At 40.0% G+C, this 23,894-nt stretch overlaps 1 protein-coding gene across 3 annotated transcripts; it reads right to left on the minus strand.

Moving 5' to 3' along the window:
* Positions 1-328: 328 nt before the first annotated feature.
* On the minus strand, positions 329-19,408 carry atp8b3 (ATPase phospholipid transporting 8B3). 3 transcript variants are annotated; one of them, XM_042216981.1, is made up of 31 exons: positions 19,127-19,408; positions 18,965-18,993; positions 18,632-18,718; positions 16,550-16,649; positions 15,946-16,013; positions 15,489-15,580; positions 15,249-15,362; positions 14,789-14,887; positions 14,159-14,220; positions 13,546-13,618; positions 13,230-13,300; positions 12,710-12,801; positions 12,459-12,617; positions 11,541-11,629; positions 11,262-11,455; positions 10,943-11,151; positions 9,857-9,888; positions 9,576-9,732; positions 9,167-9,355; positions 8,908-9,020; positions 8,338-8,505; positions 6,972-7,083; positions 6,768-6,843; positions 6,550-6,673; positions 5,208-5,394; positions 4,871-5,094; positions 4,697-4,780; positions 4,391-4,615; positions 2,036-2,174; positions 1,697-1,827; positions 329-700 (listed from the first exon to the last, which is right to left on the minus strand). In XM_042216981.1, exons 5-31 carry the CDS (start codon positions 15,968-15,970, stop codon positions 560-562), a joined length of 3,381 nt encoding a protein of 1,126 aa, XP_042072915.1. In that variant the 5' UTR covers positions 15,971-16,013; positions 16,550-16,649; positions 18,632-18,718; positions 18,965-18,993; positions 19,127-19,408; the 3' UTR covers positions 329-559. The 3 variants fall into 3 exon arrangements, with proteins under 3 accessions (XP_042072915.1, XP_042072921.1, XP_042072922.1); XM_042216987.1 differs by lacking the exon at positions 19,127-19,408 and having other exon boundaries at positions 15,946-16,010; positions 18,965-19,116; XM_042216988.1 differs by lacking the exons at positions 16,550-16,649; positions 19,127-19,408 and having other exon boundaries at positions 18,965-19,116.
* Positions 19,409-23,894: the final 4,486 nt, after the last annotated feature.

Raw genomic sequence — 23,894 nt, forward strand, 5'->3', positions numbered from 1 at the left:
TCCTCCCACTGCAGAAGCCGGAGAGCCTGTGGAGGACTTTTAGTTTCATTCTAGTTGAGACTTTTGAGAAGGAGAATAATCTGAGTAATAACTGTTACAGAAAAATAAAAACTTAAAAGGATAATATGGGTAAATTGCGTGTTTTGAAATAAATTAACAAATAAAACAATTGTAAAACAAGGCTATGCTGTCAGTTTATTGTGTTTGGTTCGATCCTCAAAGGAAATCCGCTGTAACCTCAGCAGATGGAGATTTGATTTTTACCTCTGTTTGAACAGATCCAAAGTGCCAATGCGAAGATAATAAACAAGATTTATGATGCATAATATATTTTGTACATTATATCATTAACTTTATTTCGAAATAGTATCTGTACAATAGTGTAACAGAACTGCCCACAGAACCATACGCAAAACACTGAAAGACACAGAAAAGTTTGCTGCAGGAGCAGACGATAGATGTTATCTGTTACAAAAACTTTTAATGCAGCTCTCCATTACGCATGTTTCACACAGTCAGTCACTTTTCGCCTTTGAGACAGCGCAGTTATGACTTGCAGTCACTTTCTCATGTGTGTCGCTGAGGTGATGTGGCGTCCGGACCCAGCTCCCTGAGAGACAGCATAAGAGGAACGGCGGAGAGGCGTCCCCCTTCTGAAACGAGACCTCAGTTCCACTGACTGATGGGATACACTGTGGACCTGGGTCACAGAAGGGGAGAAACATATCAGCGACTGTTTACTTTATATAAGGTTTTTGGGGGTGTTTTTTGTCTCTTTTAACCCAAGAGTAACAAGAAACTCAGTAAACTGAACCGGAGATGATGGCTGGGCATGTCAGCAGCAGCTACAACTGCAAGCATGATCTCCTTTCTGTCTCCAGTGTCTTCTTATTAAAGCTCCTTTTCTCTGGTCCTCTTTTCCCTCCTCTGTCTCTCACGCTCTCTCACCTCTGCTTTGGACTTGGGCACCAGCACAGCACCTGTAGGTAAGGTGTATCTGTATCTCTGTGTTGTCCGGTTCCTGTCTTTTTCCTCAGGCGGCACACCTTGGGTGCATCGGCTAATCAGCATGCTGTACTCACAACCCCTTTGCCAACCCACTTCTCAACAGACTCTCTGTCAACCTCTGTGGTCTGAGGATCCCCTCGTGCTCCATGCAGCCTTTGTTGAATCCCATCTCTGATGATTTTCTGATCATCGCTGCAACTGCTGCATTATTCAGTAATTCTTTGAACTTCGCTCTCTGGTCTAGTGTACTGCATCTGAGTCTGCCGGTTCTTTGAAAATAAGCTCACAATAAACTGCAGCACACGACTAGAAAACGATCAGATAATAATAGAGAAAGAATAACTTGAGATTGGCGGAGTTTTTACGAGCTGCTGCAGGTTGTTTGGCGTGGTATGTGCTGTGATTGTTGACTGTGAGGACAAAGTTTCTGTGTGTTTCCTGTCAAGAGCTGCAGTTTATGAGTCTACAGTTTTTCTCAGTTTTTATGGCCCTTTTTACACCTCTCTTTTGACAGAGAGATGGCATAAACTGAGCAAACTGTGAGATATGGAGAATGACATTCAGTGACTCGAAACCTAAACGGACATACAATTTACATTTTTAGCTTTTCCTTTTGAGAAGTATTCCTTTTCAAAAAGATACACAAGTAGATCTTCCGTTCATACTCTCCCATACACAAAAAGATCACCTTGTGTTTGTCGTGGGCGTTGAGGATGACACTGAGGGCGTGAGCAGTCACTGAGGGCAAAACAGCTGTCCAGGCAACAAGCAGAGCTGTGAGCCACACAACTGGATCAGTGAAGGCGTAATCAGACGCACCTGATAAAAGGACAAACATAGAGCAACTATATCTTTAGACAGAAATGGATAAAGAGCCACAATTTTCTAAAGACAAATTGAAATCAGCTCCTTGTTATTGCATGTTTTCTTTTTTGATTTTTAGTCCAACAATGGGATGTTATGTGACATCTTAAAGCAAAATCTCACAAGAGTGACAAACAAATAATAATAGGCCTGTGCTGAATACCAAGAAATATATATTCCTTGGGTGATTGCTCAAAAAGGAAGCGGTTGTGGGTGATCCTGGTACAGATGAAGAACAGCCCCACGGAGACAATTACAGCTGCTATGTTGAACTTGGTCCAGTGTCTGGTCAGCAGAATAATCTGAGACGTGGAAACACATTAAAGGATAAAAGTCCAACTGGATATGCAGTACAGTGTTCATGTCAGAAAGGAGACCGAATAGTAAACATTTATATAATCATATAGTAAGTCTATACGAAATAACGGACCAACAGATAGTTCAATTACTGTAAATAAAAATGAAATTATATAATTAAGTTTTCTAAGGTTAGATCATTCCTATTTAGATCAGTGTTAGAAAAAAAGTAATTAGAGCAATATATTATGTATTATATCAGAGCTGGTATAAAAATAATTACGTTCAGATCACCAGTGTTGGGCAAGTTACTTTGAAAAAGTAATTAATTATAGTTACTAGTTAATTCTTCAAAAAAGTAACTGAGTTAGTAACTGAGTCACAAGATTCTAAAAGTTATTAATTACTCGAAAAGTAATTATTGCATTACTTTAAAAAAAGTTTCACTCTCTAGGGTCCAGGGTATAATTGGCCATTTTTACCTCTACATTTTACCTTTTAAAACTATTTACTTTGCCTTGTTTGGTATCATTCTTTTCAGCACAATCTCACGTGTCTGAATTTACAGTCATGTTTTCATTTTGACATACTGTATTAACACAATTGATCTAAATTCAGAGAAAAAAACATAAAATCCAAGTAGAAAAAGTTATATTTTTACTGTAATAACCACAAACATGTTTATTGAATCATATTTTATAACTTTAAATGCAAATATAAATTGTCAGTTTTAAAATCATATGCACAAGTTTTGCAAACAACAAAGTTATTTGCAGCCATTTTCCTTTTACCCTTTTTTTCAAACCATTTCAAACTATTTACAGAACAATCAGCTGTTCTGCATTCAATAAAATGCCGCACAAATTATTTGTGCCGCTCCAAAAAAATAATTTCTGTCCACTATAAAGGAGAACATCTCAGCCTGATACCTGCAGGTCTGACAGCAGGAGAGGTGTATCACTCCTCCTGTTTTCTACCTGGAGACGGCAGTCGCCTCATTGTTCTGACACTCAACACAAAACTATCCACAACACTACACACTAACTACACAACACAACGTCTTGATGCATGCTCAATCATCCAGGTAAGTAAATCTCCAAAAGTTGATTCTGTTCATCTGAACGTAGCGTTTTCAGTGTGAGAAGTGTTTCGTCACTCATCCGAGTGACTTCTTCAGTCTCAGCTGACTGCAGGTTTCCCCAACCTTATAAACAATACCCTTGCTTAATTACTGAAACCAGCCCACTGAAGGAACAAAGGGCTGGGAGGTCAGTCCCTTCATCATAATTATGCAATGCTCATGAGAATTTGCAGAATTCAGAATAAGAAGCCTGCAGTCAGCTGAGACTGAAGACGTCACTTGGATGAGTGACGAAAAGTTTCTCCCACTGAAAACGCTACGTCCAGATGAACAAAATCAACTTTTGGAGATACACAAGACAACACATTAACTACACACTCCAAACACGCTAAACGTCACAAATCTCTCACATTTTAAAACTCGCTCTCTCTCTCTCTTTCCCCCTCTTCCTAAACAACCAAATGTCATGTTGCCATATCATTTTTTGATTGGTCGACATGGTGCATTTTTCCACCAACACAAACGGGCTGTTTTTTGTTTTGTTTTTTTATTTTTTGGTCATAAGCAGAGAGTGCTTTCTAACGCTCTCCTTAGACAGTAAACGTGACGAAACTATATATGTGTGTATATATGTCTGTGTATATATTGTTTATTATGACTCTGGTTTTACATGGTATATATCACCTTGTTGCTTTGTCATCTTAAAGTGGTCGTGTGATTGTCTTACCACGACTACTTTATTCTGCCTCAACCAAACAGCAGCATTAATGCGATTGTTTTGCCCCCTTATCTCCAGGTGTTGTGCCAAAAAGTGATCCTCTGCCAGAAAGTGATTGCCTTCAGCGGGAAGGCCTTCACTTTTAATGATCGCTTTCAAATTATTAAATATGTATTCCAACAGTGGCTATAGATGAATAGGTAATTAATTATAAAACATTTTGTAAACATTATCAAGTTTTCATAACATAACATTCACAAAAAACTTAATTAACTATCTACAAAACATTTAACTGTGGTTATTATAAATATAAATCAGTTAAAAATGTTACACTTTCTGACAACTGCATCTATGAAAAAAAGAATAGAATAGCCCTTTATTGGCATTGCCCATGTACACACAAAACCATAAGACATCCTGACCTCAATCGTGGCAGTGAACGTAACTGCCATGGAAACCGTGATCGCCATCGTCTGGTAGTCAAAGACCGTGTTGTCGAAAACGCCAAGCGGGATGAAGGCGAAAACGAGCGATGCATACACAGCATGCAGGAGTGACAAGGACAACTTGAGAGGGCTCACGAGCTCATGTCTCTGTCCACACTTGTACAACTCGGGAAAATTTAAGCTTTTTTCTGCGCTGACATCCTAAAAAAGAAAGAGGCGATTTTTATTGTTTAGACATTCACACTTATCTTCTTTTAGTTTAAAATAAACTCTCCAGCTCACCTGTTCAAAAAAGGCCAGGCAAAGAATTGGGTATGCACTGTAGAAAACCGTGTATAAAGCGATGAACCATGATTCATACAGAGACTGTGAGAGAAACGTAATTTTTTGAACCTCACTTCATGCCGTGACTATAAGGCTTTAACTGGCATAATTTAATATCTGTTTTTGTCTAACCTGAGCACTGAAGCCATTGAAGAAACCAAACCATAGATGCACAAGGGCAAAACTGCAGGTCTTAAACAGGAAATAGCGCAAGAAGAGGGAAATGCGGCAGTAGGACCAGCGGCCATGGACGAGAAGCAGCCGCTGCAGAAACCTGAACTGGGCCAATGCAAAGTCTGCATTCTGCACCGCCTGACCTCCCTCCACTCCTGCCAGACCCACACCAACATGAGCCGCTGGTGTTGAGGAAAGAGGAAGGAGGCAAATGTTAAAACATGAACACAAATGATCAGAGCACACTGATTTATTTTTACTTTTTTATATTGTAGAACTACAAATAAACCCTTACTCTTGATCATATTGACATCATTGGCACCATCACCAATGCTCATGGTCACTGAGCTGGTATGTTTTCTCACCAACGTGACGATTTCGGCCTTCTGTGCAGGTGTTACGCGGCAGCACAGCACAGACTGACAATGTTCTGCCAGGCTCATGAATGTGGCCCCCCACTCTGGCCTCTGGTCAAACTCTGTCTGGGGAAAACAACACAAATGCGTAGATGCGATGGAGACTTAAATAACAAAGTCATTTATTATGGCTGATGCAAAGTCCAAGATACAAAATCCAAAAGGCAATAGACTCAAAGAGGACGTTAACAGATGCTCAGACAAAGAGTGAGGGGAAGGACTGGACTATTTATACACAAGAGGGTAATCAAGGAAGCAGGAACAGGAGGGTAATGAGACAAAACTGAGCTTAATTTAGACAGAGACAGAGGGGGGAGTAAAACTAAAGGTATGAAACAGGAGAGAAGTCAAAAGTAAAGCAAAACATGATTAAAAACAAGGAAACACAGAAATTTGAACTTTACAGAGGAGATAATGCAGGAAGAAAACAGAGGAACTAAGAAACTCTTTAAATACAAGCAGTAACTAACGCAAACTGAAGACACAAGTACTAGTGAATAAATGAAGATCAACGCTAAATGATCAACAAAACTAAGAACCGAGAAACTATGAAGGAACCAATCAGAATTCTCAAAAACAACAAATCCAGGCTTAATAATAAACAAGAACTGAAATAAAGAAATAAAGGCCTGATAGTAACAAACAGAAGACTTTCTAGAGTTTAAAAAATTACTTTAACCACCTCACTGTACATAACCCTACAACAAAACCCTCGAAGGGGACTGGGGGCAGCTCCCGGGCCTTGCAGATCCTCATGTACTAAATAGAAGTGAATGAGTTAAAGAATTGAAAAGTTGAGAGAGGGTGAGGCACGAAAACGAGAACGAACAGTTTGTAGAAGTGGGGGAACAAACATAGATGAGAACTGGAAGCAGTGTGTTTGGAGTTGTGGTCCCGCTCCTGAAATTCAGATAATTTATCTCCAATTAACCCCTTAGCAGTCCTATTAGTCCCCTAAACCATCCAATGTCCCGTGGGCGGTACGTCCGACTGCTAACAGTTTAATGTAAAACTAATGATTTCTTGTTTGATCATTCCACTGGGCGCAAGAAATTAGTCCTAAAAGAAGAAGAAACAGAAGAATCTACTGCTCAACACCTTTTAATATCACCTCTCCATGTCTCTGCAGAATACAACTTCTCATGAAACCAAATCGTCCGCAAATCATAAGATTTACAAAACTTTACATTGTCTATGTATAGCACAGGTTGGTGTGTTTACCAGCTCAGGTCCGGTGAGGACCACGGAAGTCTTTGCTACAGCCATCTCCTTGTCTACAGCCCACAGCTCTGTCTGTCTGGGCTTAAAGAAACTGACCCGTGGATCTGGGGACTGGAGTATCTGTCTGCAGGGGCAAACAAACAAAGATCAATGGGATGGTGTGAGTGTGTGTATGTGCATGTGGTTGGATGCGTCTGTGTATTTCTAACACTGCTAACCTCAGCTCGTCCCATTCTACTATTCTGCTATCAGGATCCAGTAGTTTGCAAGAATATCCAATATTCACTGCAGTCTCTACAAACACAAGGAAAGAAGTCACAGATGGAATCAGAATAACACAGAAACCACTGTGAAACTTTATTTTTATGACACGTTCAGAATTTATGCCATGCTCCTTGTCGTGTCACAGCTTATCACAATACCTTTTTTGTCTCCAGTCAGTACCCATACTTTAATCCCGGCCTCTTGAAGTAGAGCAATGGTTTCAGGCACTCCATCCTGAAGTCGGTCCTCAATTGCCGTCACCCCCAGCAGCTAAAGCAAGACTTAATTTCAGCATCCATACAGCATATTCACATTTTTAAATATTACATACATATTTCATACCACAAAGTTCTATGACTATGCCCATAAAAATATGAAATCAGCCCTTTAAATTAGACTAAAGACTTCTTCCGGGGAAGAGTGCCTACCTGTGCATTTGTGCGTGCCCTAAAACTCCTGCAATGTGTTGGAACAGACATCCTTCAAATTGATTATCATTTTAGAGAAGCAACCAAAGTCACAGTGAGAAAGACTGTATTGCTGCAGGCAATAATGTTATCAATGTGTTGTGTGCTTGTTGCATGCACTGCAGTTCATGCAGTTTCCACAAAATAGTGATGCAGCAGAGAGCAGACTGAGAATAAACGACGCCATCACAAACTACCAGACTTTCAAACATCCCCAGTGTTTGTTATCTTAATTAACTGTCTACAAATATCTCTCAAAGGTATGTTTAAAAATGCAGTTTATTGAACAGTTTCTGATGCATAAAGTGCAAGAACACTGCAGTGTTTTGCCTCAAATCCTCATGCAGTTAACCTCTCAGCTATAAGGGAAAATACACAAAAAGCTTACGGGTCTGACCTGCGACTTTTGCCCCCTTTACTGATGCAGGCAAATTTTCTGTTTTTAGCTTGTGGTGATAATGCTGAGTGGACTGTGGTCAATCAACAGTTTCTTGCAAACCCAGTGCAGTTTGGTTAGACGTTTAATCACTTACAAACATGCTTCAAATCAGTAATCTATTTGCTGTTACTAAACCAAACAATGGGCAATAAAAATAATAAACAAATATAGATAAAAAGAAACACATTTGCATTTTAATATAGAATATTTTAAATATTATGAAACGTAAAAAGTAAAAAATTAAAATTTTGGACGTCACAGTGGAACTGTTTTGATGTGCCGAGCGTGGTAGGACAACTCATGACTGACCTCAAGCTTTGCATGAGATTCAATCACTGAAAATGGTGTATGGTGAAACCAGATCTTTGTGATTGTAGTCTAAAGTTGTATGACTACATCAGAGTCAAAAATAATGTGAGAAACTTGGTCAAGTTTAACCTTATAAAACAGGTTTTAACGAAGAAAAAAAAATATTTAAATCAGTCTGCGCTCAGCTCCACAAATGCGAAAATAAATTTTGGGGAAAATAAAGGGCTGAAATCTTTAAGAATTAACATTATTAGAACCCTTTAAATGAAGAACTGACAATATATAAAACCACACTGAGCACGAGCCCACCTGCAGGTCCATTTCCATCTCGTCATATAATTTTTCCAGCAGCGCGTCACGGTCGCAGGTGACCATGGTGGCAGACTGAGCCAGAGTTTTGTTCCACTGCTCCCATGATGCTTCAGGAACAGATCGAACCGCAACGCACAGTGTCCGCAGACAGGCCTCGGCAAACAGCTGACAGAAGATAAGTTAGATTGGTTTTTGATAGGCTGACGTTATTTACTGAGTAATCCTTCAGGCAGAACTGGAAGAAAAAAAACAAGCGATAATCAGGGATGCCTCAGCTATCTCATTAGCTAGTAACGACTGGTTGGATCCGTTCTTGAAAACCTACTAATGATTGATTAAGAGCCTTCAGTATAGTGTGTAGATGGTTTGATGATGTGACAAATGATAACTGTAGTGGAAGATAATGTAGTTTTAGTCTGTGTAGACTTGCACACATCGCAGTCACAGAAATTTGAGAGCAAATGCAGAGTACGTGATAACTGTTAACAGGACGGAAAAAACATTACGTTAATTTAGCTTAGCATAGTGATTCAAAACAGGATTAATAGCAAGAGGGAAATGCTTTACCTCTAGAGCTCTTTCAGTCCTTTCCTGATGTGGAGAGTCCTTCTGCAGTCTCTCCAGGATCACTATATCTGCCCCTTTACAGTACAACTTTATTCCACCTTCTGGCTCCCGCACTAAAGGCAAAAAAACCCCTCTTAGTATGGACTAAACAAAAGGATGTCTAAGAAATAAAAAAAGGCTGTTTGACTTAGAATCAAACCTGTGTGAGCCAAATGAAAAAAGCTATTATATGCGTGTGTTTAACAAGAGCTGCTCTTACCCAATACAGACATGCGTCTCCTCTGACTGGTGAAGTCCAGCAGTGCAAGGAGCTGATACCTGCGAGTGATGCCCAGCTCTGAGACAACAATAAAATCTCTCGCCCTAGAAAGAAAGACCCAGCCCAGCTCTCTGGCAGCACCAACAAGTGCTTCCTCATCTGGGGACGCAGCCTGGTAAACTGGAGTCTCTGTGGGAACGCGGTTAGTGCACAAAGGAGGAAAACATGTTGTCTTCCAGAAAAGGACCACAGTTATTCTGCCATGCACATTCAGATTAGTGATTTACAGGTTTTCTTAGATAATAGCAGAGAAAAAAACCTTTAATCTTTATTTAACTTTAGTTAAGTTGACAAAATTCACAACTTAGGTAAAAAACATTACGGACTCACGACATGTGCAAAGCCTTACGTTTCTTCCACTCTGTCATGACAGTATGGCATAAAGCCAGCGCTGTAAGGAACTGTCTGCTGAGCGGACACTGGTTCCCTCTAAGTCTGTCCACGAGGGCTGGGGCTGACATAAACAGGCCACCACAGGAGAAAGGATTCCAGCTTAAATCCATGGGCTGCCCAAAGGCGGGGAAAGAGGTAGAATATAAGATGATATCATTTCAAACATATACTGAAGGATCTTTAGGGAATACCTTAGAATAAGGTTAAGTACATATAAAAAAAAGTGTAATCGTTTACCTCTACATCCTCTGCCCTGACTGAGGCATCACCTGTAAATGTATAAAATAAGACATTTATTTATTAATATATATGTTTTAAAGAAAGAAAAAAGAAAGTGTCATCTGTGGTGAAGGTTGGTATTAATATTCTCCTGTGGTGGTGAATGTTGGGGTTACTGTTGCACTGAGCATGTTAGGAGTCTCCGCTGGCCTTTCTCGAGGGATGAGGTTTATGATGTAAGCATCTTTCTCCAGAGTCGTCTTTGTTCAACTGTAAATCTTTGCTGTCTAATTTGAACTTACCTTTACCTTGTACGAGTTTTTAATGAAGGAAATTGCTGCAAATAATAACTCAGCATGTAACCTCACACATTACTGGGCACAGGCTGTACTGTTGGACCATTAGTTGCTAACAAAGTATTCTTAGGGGAACAAACTGTGTCATTGCTGCTAAAGTTGTGTCACGCTGATGAGAAAAACTGATTTAAAGCTTTCGTGTGTGACTTTGTATCAGCGGCTGAGCAACAAAGACACACAGTTCTTTCTGTGCTACTTCTGTGCTACTTTAAGCTGACTCCAAAAGTGAGTCGATCCCATGTTTAAATGCCAATTTTATTAATATAGCACATTTCACTACACCTAAACTCATTGTGCTTAACACAGAAGATAACAACATAAATACCTTTGTGGATTTACAAAGCCTTGAGGAAGTGCAAACAGAAAAAATAAAATAACAATTGCCACACTTTATGACATTAACCAAAATTGCTAATCTTAACTGACAACTTCTATCTCTCAACCAATCCAGACACGGTGGCTTCATCCAAATAAAAACTGCATAACTGGGCACTTTGCAATTACATTTTAAAACACAGATTCTAAACATCTGTGCAAAATCATCTGATGTATTCTCTGTTAATGAGTTTTGCTTTTGTAAAGCAGAGTATTTGGCTTGTCCAAACATCCACATGTGGCATGACCAGAACATGTATTGGTCTGGCCCGCTTTAAGCTGAAAAATTAAAATATCACATTAAATATAGTGTTTTGTTTAGTCACGACACACTTTCAGGTCAGTAATCTGTAAAAGAAGGAGCTCTTGTTACCATAGATTTCCCCAGCTATGCAGCATTGTCTGACGAGCAGGCGATTCTGGGTTAGTGTTCCAGTTTTGTCACTCAGCAGGTATCCCACTTGGCCGAGCTCCTCGTTCAGTGAGGTATTCCTAGCCTGAGCCGGTTTGTCTGCCTGCTGCCAATACATCTCCAAATCCCAGCCAATAAACAGGCTGTGGACCGTGTGGACCAGCTCAAACCTGCAGGCACACACACATGCATGCATAATAACCCAACACACGCACGCAGATGTGCATACCCACTTTTCTCCCCACCCACAAATGATTGCAGTATTGTAGATGGAACTAACGAGATGTAGAGGGCTATAGGCATGGCTGGGCTGAGAAGGATGATGTAGCTCCAGTAGATGAGGAATCCGGTGTAGACAGCATTGCTGTTAAACACCAGAGCAGACAGAACGCTATTCTGTCTCATGAGCTGAGCAGAAAACACGCCGCTGCCAATGGCAAGGAACAGAGCTGCCAGCAGCACACACAGGACTATCTAGACAGAGCACAGACACACAGAGTATATAAAAACTGCAGAAAATGTCTCGTGGTTGTTATTCTCATGCCCTCCATGCACTCACCCCCATCACCACTTTGTTAAAAACTTTTTCCATCTGAGTCCTCTTCAGTTTCACTTTCCCGCTGTTCCTCAGGATCTTCGTGTCTGCGCCTGCCGTTAAAAACACCACTATTAGATGCTATTGCTGACCGGGCTGATTGAGTAGACGGTCAAGCAGCCAGAGGGTGAGAGTTCAAGCCCGCATGTCAACAAGCTTCTGCTGATGTGCCCTTGAGCGAGACGCTGAATTCCTAGCAGATCCGGGGGTTTCTGACCCCGGTGCAGGGAGGTCAGGGGAAGAGAGAGTTTTTCTTTGCAGGGATCAATAAAGTATCACATTATGTTTTCCGACGATGCTGTCTCAATCTCGCAGACTGTGGAAAGTCGCTGAACTTTGTGTGCAGAAATGACAAAACCATTCTAGGGCAGAAAACTGATTTGAACTCAGCCCTACAACAGCAACAACATGCAAGCTTTGATGGAAGCAGGTTATGTCGAGTGCGAGTTTGCTTAGAGTTATTGTCAGGCTTAACTGGGGTTACACCAGTGGGCAGCTTCAGATTAATAGTATGAAACTCATCTCTGGATAAATTTGATGTACTGATCTGCTTAACCAGAACGGGAAGGGTCAAAGCTATGGAATCCGTGACACTTCTGCCTCGTCCAATAATGTCAAATCAATGATGACTCAAAAGACAGGAAGAGCCTATAATCTGCCAGACGCCCACAGCTATAAGAGTGAGGTAATCAGGACCATTATTAGCAGCAGATTGTATTCCTCATAATAACATTTGTCATTGAAGTGAGTGGAGGCAAAAGTGCAAGGTGAACATAGCAGATCTGGGAACATTGTGTAAAAGTGATATCGCTGTGCACTAAAGTAACAGTTTTCTGAACACAGATGAAATAGTTCCACTCCTCTTTTCCATCTAAAGAGTACCGGTGTAGATAGCCAAGCCATACGCAAAGCCTGTGTTGCGTAGGACTGTTCCCCTCAGCAGGATGTGCTCGCTGTCCAAGAGGAGACCCTCTCCCCGCCACTGCAGCTGACCTCTGAAGGTGTACAAGCGGTTGTTGGGTTCCTCACAGCGTACAACACCTGGGGGAAAAAAAATCACATTAGATCTCACTCTTACTATTTGGTTTTTATAAATGCACATCTGTATTTTTAATAAAAATAGGTTTATTCACCATCAAAGGAACTGAGGGCCTCCTCTGAGGGATTAGAGGTCAGATCTTCGTGTGTAGTGCTGAGCGCCTGTCGGTACTTGAGGTTGGTTTCTCTAAATGAAGAAAAAAACAGAAGTGTTCATTACAAAGTCAAACAAAAGAGCATCAATACACTGAAAATACTGAAAACACAAATTAATGTTTTGGTTATATGGATGAGTCGTACGGTCTTAATTCTGTAGTTTATGAGTTCAATAAAAGACGATTTGTATGCACTGACACATACAGTCACACCTCTGCCTCCTCTATTAATAAAGATGTTACATTTATGTCATGTTTTCAAATTTTCTCCTTCACAAACATTTTTTGACGTCCATATTTGAAGCATTTTTATTGTCCTGTTCAAAGACTTAGAAAATGTATCATTACTGTTACTGTCTACTTTAAGCATCATAAACGTTTCTGCATTTACATCAGTGTGTTCGGTGCCAATACATTTTAAGAGAATTATTCAGGGACCGGACTGATTGTGTCTCTTTACCCATCTATATCAGCCGTCTCCACGTAACACAGACTGTGAGGCTCTGAGCTACATAAAAGAAGAAGATCGGCCTGGGTGGGAAAACAGAAAACATTAAAACAAAGCAGAGAGGGTGATGAGGGCGAAGGTGTGGAAACACAAACTGACACAAAGCACGCACTAAATCCAGTTGGATCCAGCTATCCTAAGAATATACTGGGGTTTTTTTTTTACCGTGTACTGTATTTTCTAACAATATTATTGTTATTATATTCTCGAAACAAGGACAAATATAAATTGCTGCACATTTCTACGTTTTATGAATCAAGAAGCTCACTGGGAAGACTTGGTCTTTGTGGATCCGCAGCACATCCCCCACACACACGTCTTTCCACTTCTTCATTTGAAAACTGAGACAGAGAACAGACGAGAACTGAACGATTGAGAAGAAAAAACCCTTTTGAATGGTTTTCTAGACAAACTCAAGCAAAATGTTTTAAAAAGCAACGCATAAAAACATAATTAGTAACCAACATTCAAATTAAAGTTTTGTTCAGGGCAGGAATTTACAGATTCATACTGTTTAGTTACAAAAACAATGAATCATCTTTACACTGGTTGTGTTTTTTTGTGCATTTAGTTTGTTAGTTCTTTGCAGGACAGCGATGATTACATGAAATAGTACAATTCTTCTGTAATATGTGTAATATTTGCAACATAATATTCTCAGAAACAGTAGAAGTTAAAAAACATGTGTCATTAAGAGGCTGGTCATAGTTCTTATCTTTCAATAAGTGGGGAAACTGCTCAGTGCATTTGCCCTGCTCTAATGCGAAAACGGGACTATCCAGGGATTCACTCATTCACACTTCATTAGAGGTTCATTAGAGGTCTGTTTCAAAGTGGAGATGTGTTGGCTCCTGAGAGAATAACCCCGCCTTTGTCCTCACCTTTGGGAAATGAGAATGTCACAGGGTCTGGAGTTAATCTCAGAGTCACTGCGTCTTCTTGCCTGAATCGGATGTAGGGAGAGAAGGACGGAGACAGATGGAAGGAGAGTAAAAGAGAATGAGCAATTGCTGGGAAGCATGACAAGGGTGGAGGGTAAGAGTGATGGACAAGGAGCAAGCGAGAGGGAGTGAGGGTGGCCATGAAAGGTTGAGAAGAAAAGAGGAGAAAGGAGAAATGCCATTACGGGGCTCTACAGTGACACCAGCTGGGAGATTTACACCCCCCACTAAATGATTAGTCAATAGAGAGGGGTCAAGCAAGCATTTCACCCAGAGCTGTTAACGACCGTAACTCAGCGATGCACTTAACCAGGGAATTCTCCATGCAAAACATCACACCTGCATTTAAAAGGAAAGGCTTTAATGATAGGAGAGATAAATTAATGCTACTGGGATGACTGGTTCCGTCAATGAGGAGAGGACAAGGAGTCAATGAGGACAGTGAAGGAGAGAAACAAGTAAGTGGCATGGGCATAAAAGCATGCGTGAGCCCGGTCACATACTTATATTCAAACTCCTTCATCTGTGTGAGTGGAAACATGCAGCTCAGAGAGGGACGGGAAGCCTCACCATGTCGTTGCTGAGGTCTTTCAGCCCTCTCAGTGAGAGAATGGAGATCAGCGGGATGATGGTGATGTACCATGGTACTGATGAGATGGCAGGGACACACTTGAAACCACATGCAAACACAAGCACGCGTCAGCCACATCATCCAGATAAAGTTCCTCCACCATTATTATAAACTATGCAAAATGCTTGCAAATGTCTGCTGAGTTAAGTTCATTTTGACAAGCTACATTAACCAAATACGAGCTGGTTTGTGATCACGCTCACTAGTAAAAAAAAGAAAAAAGAAAAGTGAATTATAGAAAATTAGCAGCAGGCTATATCAGGTGTAAAATGTAAAAATGTCAGCATATTAAATTATGCATTTGTTAAAGCTGAGCTGACAGAAGCACACAAAGCAGGATTTTTGGATTCATAGCATGTAAAAACAAAGCGAGACGCCACAGCAGAGACTTCATCTGACCTGCAACACCAAGATGAGGAGATAATAGACATTGGCTGCTCGCTGGAACTGTTCAAATAGCGTCAGGGGCAGGAACGTCAAAGGGGTGTACTTGTAGCTGCGCACCACATTGTCCTGGCAACCGATGCGGAGAGCCATGGAGAGGGGCAGGTGGAAGACACACATGCAAACATCAGCGCATCAGCCTGACTCTGAATGTATCAGCAGGTGTAAGGTTTTCGTGTGGGATGGCTGACTCACAGCGGATCTCCCCCAACGGAAGCACAGAAAGGATTTCTTCTGTTTTGGTTTGTGGTAGTGGCGGCTGTTTGCTCTCACCTCCCATGTGAAGCCTGTCAGAAAAACTCTGTGATCTTAGACAACATTTACATAAAGTGATTTTTTATGAGTCATTTTTAACAGTGATTACAGATGCAAAGAATTTCCTGCACTGTGCGTTTTCATGCAGGTGGATGCTGTATAGTACCTCTGTCAGTCCTCTCCTCATATCCCCCACTTAGAGTCTTAAGAAAGTTAAAGAAATACTCAAACAACATCTGCTAAAGAAACTTTATCTACTATAAAAAAAAAATCAACGTGGATGTGAAGGTTGCAAATCAAAACTGACATCCAACTGCATTCCTTTCTGGACGGATCTTATGAACACAGATATGAATACGATGTCTGAAATAAAGTACAAAGATCAAAAGAGACGTACCAGATTCAGCACTTTCATTGACCATGATGTTGATGAAGACTTGGACGCTTGCAGACTCCTGTTTGCTGCTACACAAAGTAGAAATATGTTTTATCAGCAGACATGCAAACTCATCGCAGTTCAGTGACCACACAGGCAGCAATTTGATCTGAGTAGGGCTGAGCTCATCAAAATAACCTATTGGAAAAGTAGATTTCACCCTCTTTCACCTTCTTTCACCATGTTTTAACGGAAAAAACACAAAAACAGAAACATTTACACTTGAAAAAACACCCAGTTAGAGAGGAGATGATAAATGGTACGGAATGGCCACAGCAGGAATTATGATTTATTTCATTTAATCATTTGAATATTATTGCGTATCCAATGGATACGGGAGATGTGCTGTGGAACATTCAATCCCTTCGGTAGTACATTCTTGGTTTATCAGTCGTGTACTTACACTTTGTTACTGCTGATGTGCTGATTTAAAAAGACTACCCAGTTCTCTGTAAAGCGTACTCATACTTGATTAACTACACCGTGGCATAAACAACAGGTTACTAAGGCAACCTGAGGGCAACAGCAGGCTGACACATGTATGATAAAATACTGAGACGAGTACCTGATCTTCCTGCTGAATCTGGAAGCTAACGAGCAGTCCTGGTGAAAGAGGCGCGAGGATGTTCGGATCCAACCAGCTGCATTAAATCTGCAAAGTTTTACTAAAACAAAGAAAAAACAGACTCATCAACAGAAGATTTGTATGCTAAATTTTACCTGTTTCTAAGTAACAACCATCTGGGCCATTTAAAAAATTGGAAAGCCATAAAGTATGGGAGGATGTTAAACTCGTTTAACTGCTCCTCACTCACAGAGTTACAGGTAACATGTCTACAAATTAAGGAGTACTTTACTGTACGTTCCATTTAGAGTATTGCTCTAATATCTTTCACAGTACTTCTACTGTAATCTCATTTACAGTATTTTTACTCTGTTTTTACTGCACTTTTATTGTATTTTCCACTGACACTGATTATAGTATTTTAACTGTGAACTCATCTATAGCATTATTACTGCAGTTTATTTTATGGTACTTTTTTCTGTATTTGTGCTAAAAACGCTTGTGTTGTGTATTCATTTATAGTACTGTATTTTCATTTACATCATTGTTGATTATTGTGAAATATTCTAAAACTTTCATTTTTAACCTGTAAAAAACATTTGAATTACAGTCCAGCGCTTTAAACTCAAAATTGAACCCTAAAAGTGAGGTTCTCATATAGATTTGGACGTAAAATATGCTTTTAATTGTAAAATATCACTTTAAAATTATGAACAGTACTTGCTTATTTAAAAGGAACACCGACTATTTCCACTTGTGGGCCTCAGTAGTGTCTCATATTAAAGCATATCATTAAAAATCTATTAAAGCACTTTTATTGCTTAAAAAAAATTCTCAGTTTAATAAACAGGAACCCTTTTTCAATAAACACTGTTATTTCCAGGGGGAAAAAACCACATAACAAAAAACATTAATAACTAAATTTAGTAGAATTTGCCATCTCATGACCATGATTCTTTAGCAATATTGACTTAATTTGAAGAAGATAAGAAACAACTTGTCTTTTTCATCTTTTGTGAACTCTGAAATCCTGGAAACAAACTATGAGCAGATAATTTTGTCTTTTTTTTGGACATTTGGTGGCCGCTAACCAGCTCATGTGTTCCTTACCAGCTTGCTAGGTCGTTTATGTAGCAAGATTCAGCCATCACCTGTTATTCAGGTGTTTGCATCTCTCATCCTGCTAGAAGACAGACTCATCTTGGGCTGGATTTCATGATTATAATCTTTGTTATTCTCTGGAGGGTCACTTTAACAGAACTAACAGCAGGAACTGGTTCATTTGCCACTATCTCAGGCCGGAAAGCACAACAAGAGCAACCAATAACAGTTGGAGTTCATCCACAGGACGGAAGACTCACTGGAAATGTTATTTGTCACAACACTGCCAATCCCACAAATAGAATCGAAATCTGTGAGAAAAAAGCATAATATATGCACAACACCTGACACCATTCCACTACACTGTGTGAAAACATGTTTAATGAACCACCTTGTTACAAAACAGATGATAAACATTGTGGGACGTCTCAAGAAAAATAAGGCAAATTTTAACTCTACACCTCAGTTTTTAAGAGTAAGTCTACCTGCCCTTATTACACATAAATTACATGTTATAGAACCCAGTGAATCTCCTAAGGCAAAACATATTATTTTACCACATTATTCAAGCAACTTGTCAAGATCTATGAATACTTCAGCCTTTGCTTACTTTTCCATTCTTGCGCAATGGTGCTGGAATGGCCACAGTAGGAATAGCGGTTTATTTTATGTAAAATCATTTGAATTATTAATTAAATCTCTGCAATTTCTACTGTTTACAAAGATACCAATGGGCTGGATTGGATATGGGAGATGTGCTGGACGTTCACACCCTTCGGTAGTACGTTCTTGGTTTATCAGTTGTGTACTTACACTGTGTTATGTTACTTATAAATCCCTGCTGCTGATTTAAAAAGACAGTTCTCTGTAAAACGTACTCATACTTGATTAACTACCCTCTGACATAAACAAAAGGTTACTGAGGTAACCTGAGGGCAACAGCAGGCTGACACATGTATGATAAAATACTGAGTCGAGTACCTGATCTTCCTGCTGAATCTGGAAGCTAACGAGCAGTCCTGGTGAGAGAGGCGCGAGGATTTTCAGATCCAACCAGCTGCATTAAATCTGCAAAGTTTTACCAAAACAAAGACAAAACAGACTCATCAACAGAAGATTTGTATGCTAAATTTTACCTGTTGCTAAGAAACAACCGTCTTAGCCTTTTAAAAAATAAGAATAACAGAAAGCCTGGGAGAATATTAAACTCTTTTGACTAATCATTAATCCTGTTTGTACTGCTGTGAACAGTAACTCTGTCATTCTTAAGTAATAACATATAAACATACAGTTTTCTTTAAGTCACAAATTTACCTCCATTGTCTGCTGCACAGTCCACGAGCCTGTGTAAAAAACATTACAAACATCTGTTTAGCTTAGTCATTAATACTGACTCCACAGACCACGACCAGACATTAACACGAGTGTTTTCACAACCATTCTTCAGCTGCTTTACATAGCTCAAATCTGCGCTACCTGTCTCCCTCCTTTATCCCTGTGCAACATGACTCCACCTTTCTCGTTCTCCCATGTGAAGACTCCAGTAACAGACTGTACTCCCCGAGCACTGTACCTGAGGAAAAAGAAGGTAACGTAGGAGGGGCATCAAACCCTCACATGCATAACAGATCACTGTTTAAATCTCAAATGTGAGTAAAGCACAATTAGTGATTTTAAAAGAATCTAAGCCAAATAACTTGAATGAGCCAGAACGTCCTCATGAGGATATGACAGCACGGCCATTGTGTCAGCAGTGGGAGTATCAGTTTACAGGAATGTGAACGCTGTGAAACTTTCAGATAAGGCAGGCACAGCCGACACACAGTCTTTCTTTCTATCTGCAAAATACTGTTAAATGTGCACACAAATTAAACAGGTGTCAGTCTCCGAGTGCTGAGTTTAAACAGCGGCTGAATTAACGATTTTTTGGTGAATCCTGGCCTTGAGTATTTGCTCAATGCTCTATAAGCAGATTTTCTTTTTCTTTTTTTTTTTTTAAAGCTTTATTGCCTTTGCTGATATTTGCATATGTATGTATTTGGATCTTAAGCAATCCAGCTCAAGTATGAGCTCATCCATTTTTCTTTGATAGTTTAGAAAACCTAATGTATGTAAGTAAAGGAACGTTTTAATGATTTGATATACACCAGTCTTCTCCTGTCTCCTCCTCTTATTTAGGGGCTTTCTAACAAGTGTTTTGAACTTCCTCATGAATCTAATGCCACCTGGTGGAGGTGAGCACCCACTGCAGATCAAGCATCAATTGAAGGTCAAAAAGGGTGAATTTATAAACAGTGGCAACCCCGAACAAAAGGCAGTTTGCTGAATTGATGCTCACTCAATGTCAGTTAAATGCACTTTTTGTGGTTTCATATCTCTTTGTCTCCATTGCTCTTTCCTAAGTGAGGTCCCCCCCACAAACGCCACACATCTACACCTGAAGGTGTGTGTGTATCTTATTTCTTATATGTGTCTCTATGTGAGTGCGTGTGCATATCTAGGGCAATCTTTCCTATCTATTTTTACAGCTGGGCTGCAACGCAGAGTGGTTAAGGTGATGTGCCAGTGGTGTGGAATGGGTGCTTCAAGGCCTCCACAAACAAATGACAATCGATAGGCCAGACTGTTCCCACCAACAGTTTAACCGTTGGCCAACACGGCTGCAAACCTCAGAGCCATTAACGAAAAGTGGATTTGTCTCTTCGAGCCTGCGGGTTTGGTCAAGGTTCAAGGCAATATGTCAAAATACGCGAATATTAGAAATTACAGCGTTTCAAAGTCATGCAACACAAAAGCTTATGTTACAAAAATCATCAAAGTAAATAATGAAACGTGGACATTTTAAGCAGAAACGTGCTCTCCTAAACTTCACATTGGTAAAAACACTGCCAGTTACGCAAAGATGAGGCCTTGATACCAGACTGGAGGTCACTTAGTGGTCACTGATAGAGCTGGACTGCTAAAAATAAAAAATAAACAAAAAGCACATTATGGGGTATTGCTCATGTATGTATGCATGCTAGGTGCCAACAAGAACCAGCCTCTGCAAACATTAGTGATCCCTTTATTTGTTTTAACACCTTTTAAATACCCAGAAGTGACCAATAGATAAAGACATCACTTAATATTAAAAAAAAAAACCCTATTTAGATTGCATCTTGTTAGATTCACAGTCTTACTGCGGTAGTTAGTGAGAAAAACAGATGACAAGTTTAACTTCCTCATATCTTGCTCAATACAAAATGGAAACATGCAAACTGCTAAACCCGAAGGGGGCTAAACACTGCAATAACGACCGCAGCAATCAACACACAACTCGTTTCAGGAGATTATAATGGTTGACGTGCTGAGCTCTAAAAATGGCAGATTATGACTGAAATACTTTTAAATAAGTTAGTTACTTTGCTGCTACATGACAAAGCAAGGGTGCAAAGTGATAGGTTGTTTTAGGCTGACTTTTATTTTAAACACATCACAGTTACAACTTTATACAAATCTTACACTGACAGTAAAAACCACAGGTGGCAAAACAGACACATTCATTATCACTGCGCTATTTATCAAATAGTCGGGGGGGGGGGAAACGCCCAGAGCTTTTATTACATGCCTAATGAGCTTATGTGTGTTCTCATCTTCTACTATATCTCACAGGATCTCAGCAGTGCATGATCCTCAGGCCACTCATGTATCAACAGCACAGTAAGTGTGAGAAAGCCCCATGTTGTGGGAAGCTACACAATGCCCTTATTTCTCAGGGGCCTACATTACTACTGTAAAGTTGTCATGTGACGCTGTACAAAAGTCACACTGCAGTCGAGTATGAGGAGGCGATATCCTCTTCATACTCGCTGAGGCTCAACTTCCTGTAAAAAGTGGTTAACAGCTGAGCTGTGAATTAAGGAGTAGGAATCAGGCCAGCAAACATCAACCTCAACAATCACACAAATTACCTCCTTGGAGGGGTTTGCAGAAGACATGGGGTCTGATATGACATACAAACTCACCTTAAATAGGTCAGGTTAGAACCAGAGCAAAGCAGAGGGGACGGGAGCTTGTTAAAAGCAAAACATCTGTGTGTGTCTGCGTGTGTGTGAGTGTGTGAGGGGAATGGGGGTGTGCGGGGAGTAGGGCTGACATAACAACAACAACGACATCAAAGTTTACAGGAACAAACTGATTAAACTAACCGCCCCAGTGATGACTCACCTGGTGGTATCACAGTGAAGTGAACTGTGTGGGTGCACTGAAACACGTTAGTAATGGTAAAACTGTGGTTTGGAGGGTGCTGCTTAAAGTAGGGGTACCTGGGCGAGAGCTGATTTGAAAAACAACCAAATAATATAACAAGTTTGTACTGTGACTCCCTCAAAGTAGAAACACTGTAAAAAAAAATCTTTCCATTCTCTCTCGCAGTACTTTTGAGACAAAGGCCCACGTGTCCAACGATTTACTCAATTCATCATTATGACAAAGTTATTACAGTAGTATTGTCTAAACGAATCAGTAGTGGTAAACAGTTCCACTAGCCATATGTTTTTTCTACATCTTATCTATCTGGGCACTAGCTCTGAGTGACGTTTGAGTGACTTTGATGATAAAGATGACCATTTATTGAAATTTCCACCAGCATGACACATCATCGCTTGTGTGCCCTGGAATCCTCGAGTGTTTCAGCATTAATCACAAGTCACCCTTGATTAGTTTAGCCCCTGCCATGGAATAACAGATACAACTCGTTTTTTCTTAGGACTGCACATAAAGGGATCTCCTTGACCTCTGCATTGGCTAAAGTCTGCTGCCTGCATATTCAGACAGCCGTCCTGACAGACACTAACGAAGGAATATGAGTTGTGCCTGAGTTAAAGTGGAATTATTATACTCATATCAATCTCCATATTATTATTCCTGTACAATAATAACAACAACAACAACAACAACAACAACAACAACAACAAGAGAAAAACCCCACTTAGCTTACTTTAACCTAGCTGATAAACACCCTCACAAGCAGATGAAAAAACCCAGCATTACATCACAGGTCACTTTCCTTTTTTCTAGCTTCTGCCTGTCTATTGCAAACCACCAATAAACACATTGATATATAAGCGAGACCATTTATGCTCATTTCCAACACCAAATTTTACTCGCTGGCCACACAAAACTAGCCTTCCACGAGTTACAGTTAAAAACACTCCTCATGTCATCTTGGACACATGTATTTGATATCTTATCACACGTTATCACACGCATATCACACATGCTTAAAAATATTAACTAAACTCAATCGCAAACAATAAATGTGTAGATTTTTCTTTAGCTTATGCTATGAATCGTATTGGGAACGGACTGATTTCTACAACCCTCACGCACCCGGTCACGTCCATCCACACAAGAACCTTTTCCGATCTTTAAGTGTTTCTTTGTAACATGGGGCTCTGGCCCAACCCAGCCAACCTTTTGATTAGTGGTTGACCTGCTCTACTCCTGAGCCACTGCATTTATATAGATATAGGAGTAGGGTAATGGAACCCCTAACCTCCATTATAGAAAACAATACAGAAGTGCTTTAAACTGGCATTCTTTCTAGCCGGTAAACTGTTTAAGTCTACAGAAAAACAGCGCCAGACTCAGTAAATCTTTTTCCTGATGGGTTAATGACCTCAGTGAACCAGCTTACAGATTTGGTAACTACAGCACAATGTTCATTTCTGTAAATAGTGTAAAAAACAAAGGACAATGAGGCAGAGTATGCTTTAAGATGAGGCAACACTGTGATTAAGGAGCTGGTTCTGTAGGAGTGAGGATTTTGACGCAAGTTTAAAGTGCCCTGAGTGCTTAGGTCAAGTAGAAAAGTGCTATATAAGAGTCAGTTCATTTACCATGAAGATGAAAACACAACTCAAGCTCTCCCAACAAAACTAATGTCTATGTACAACTGTCTGAGGCATTTAGAAAGGTCATGGTAACACTTAAAGTGGGTATGAGGAAGAAAGAATATATACATATATACACTTTTAATGCACAAGGTAAAGAAATTCAAAGACAAAAACAAGCAGAATAACTTTCTCTTTGTGACATAATGTGCCAAAAACAACAAAAGAGACATCAGTCATCACACTTCCTTTTTTGCTGTGCGCATGGCCAGTGTAATAAAGCTCAAATTCACTGATTCTTTTATTTAGACAGTAGGTCACTTGTCTTTGTGTTTTTCACAACCTCATTTAGACATATGACGAGGAGAGTG

Source organism: Haplochromis burtoni, unplaced genomic scaffold (genome assembly GCF_018398535.1).
Source record: "Haplochromis burtoni strain Fernald_Lab_line unplaced genomic scaffold, NCSU_Asbu1 Contig_13, whole genome shotgun sequence".
Taxonomy (NCBI): Eukaryota; Metazoa; Chordata; class Actinopteri; order Cichliformes; family Cichlidae; genus Haplochromis; species Haplochromis burtoni.

Bases quoted from the DNA above. Each gene is read 5' to 3' on its own strand.
- atp8b3 (XM_042216981.1), bottom strand. From the start codon at position 15,970: ATGGTCAATGAAAGTGCTGAATCTG. The intron at 13,619-14,158 runs GTGAGGACAAAG...TCTCTGTCTCAG, and splicing joins GACATTCTCATTTCCCAAAG to TTTTCAAATGAAGAAGTGGA. The intron at 9,356-9,575 runs GTAAGGCTTTGC...GCGTTCCCACAG, and splicing joins CATGACAGAGTGGAAGAAAC to AGACTCCAGTTTACCAGGCT.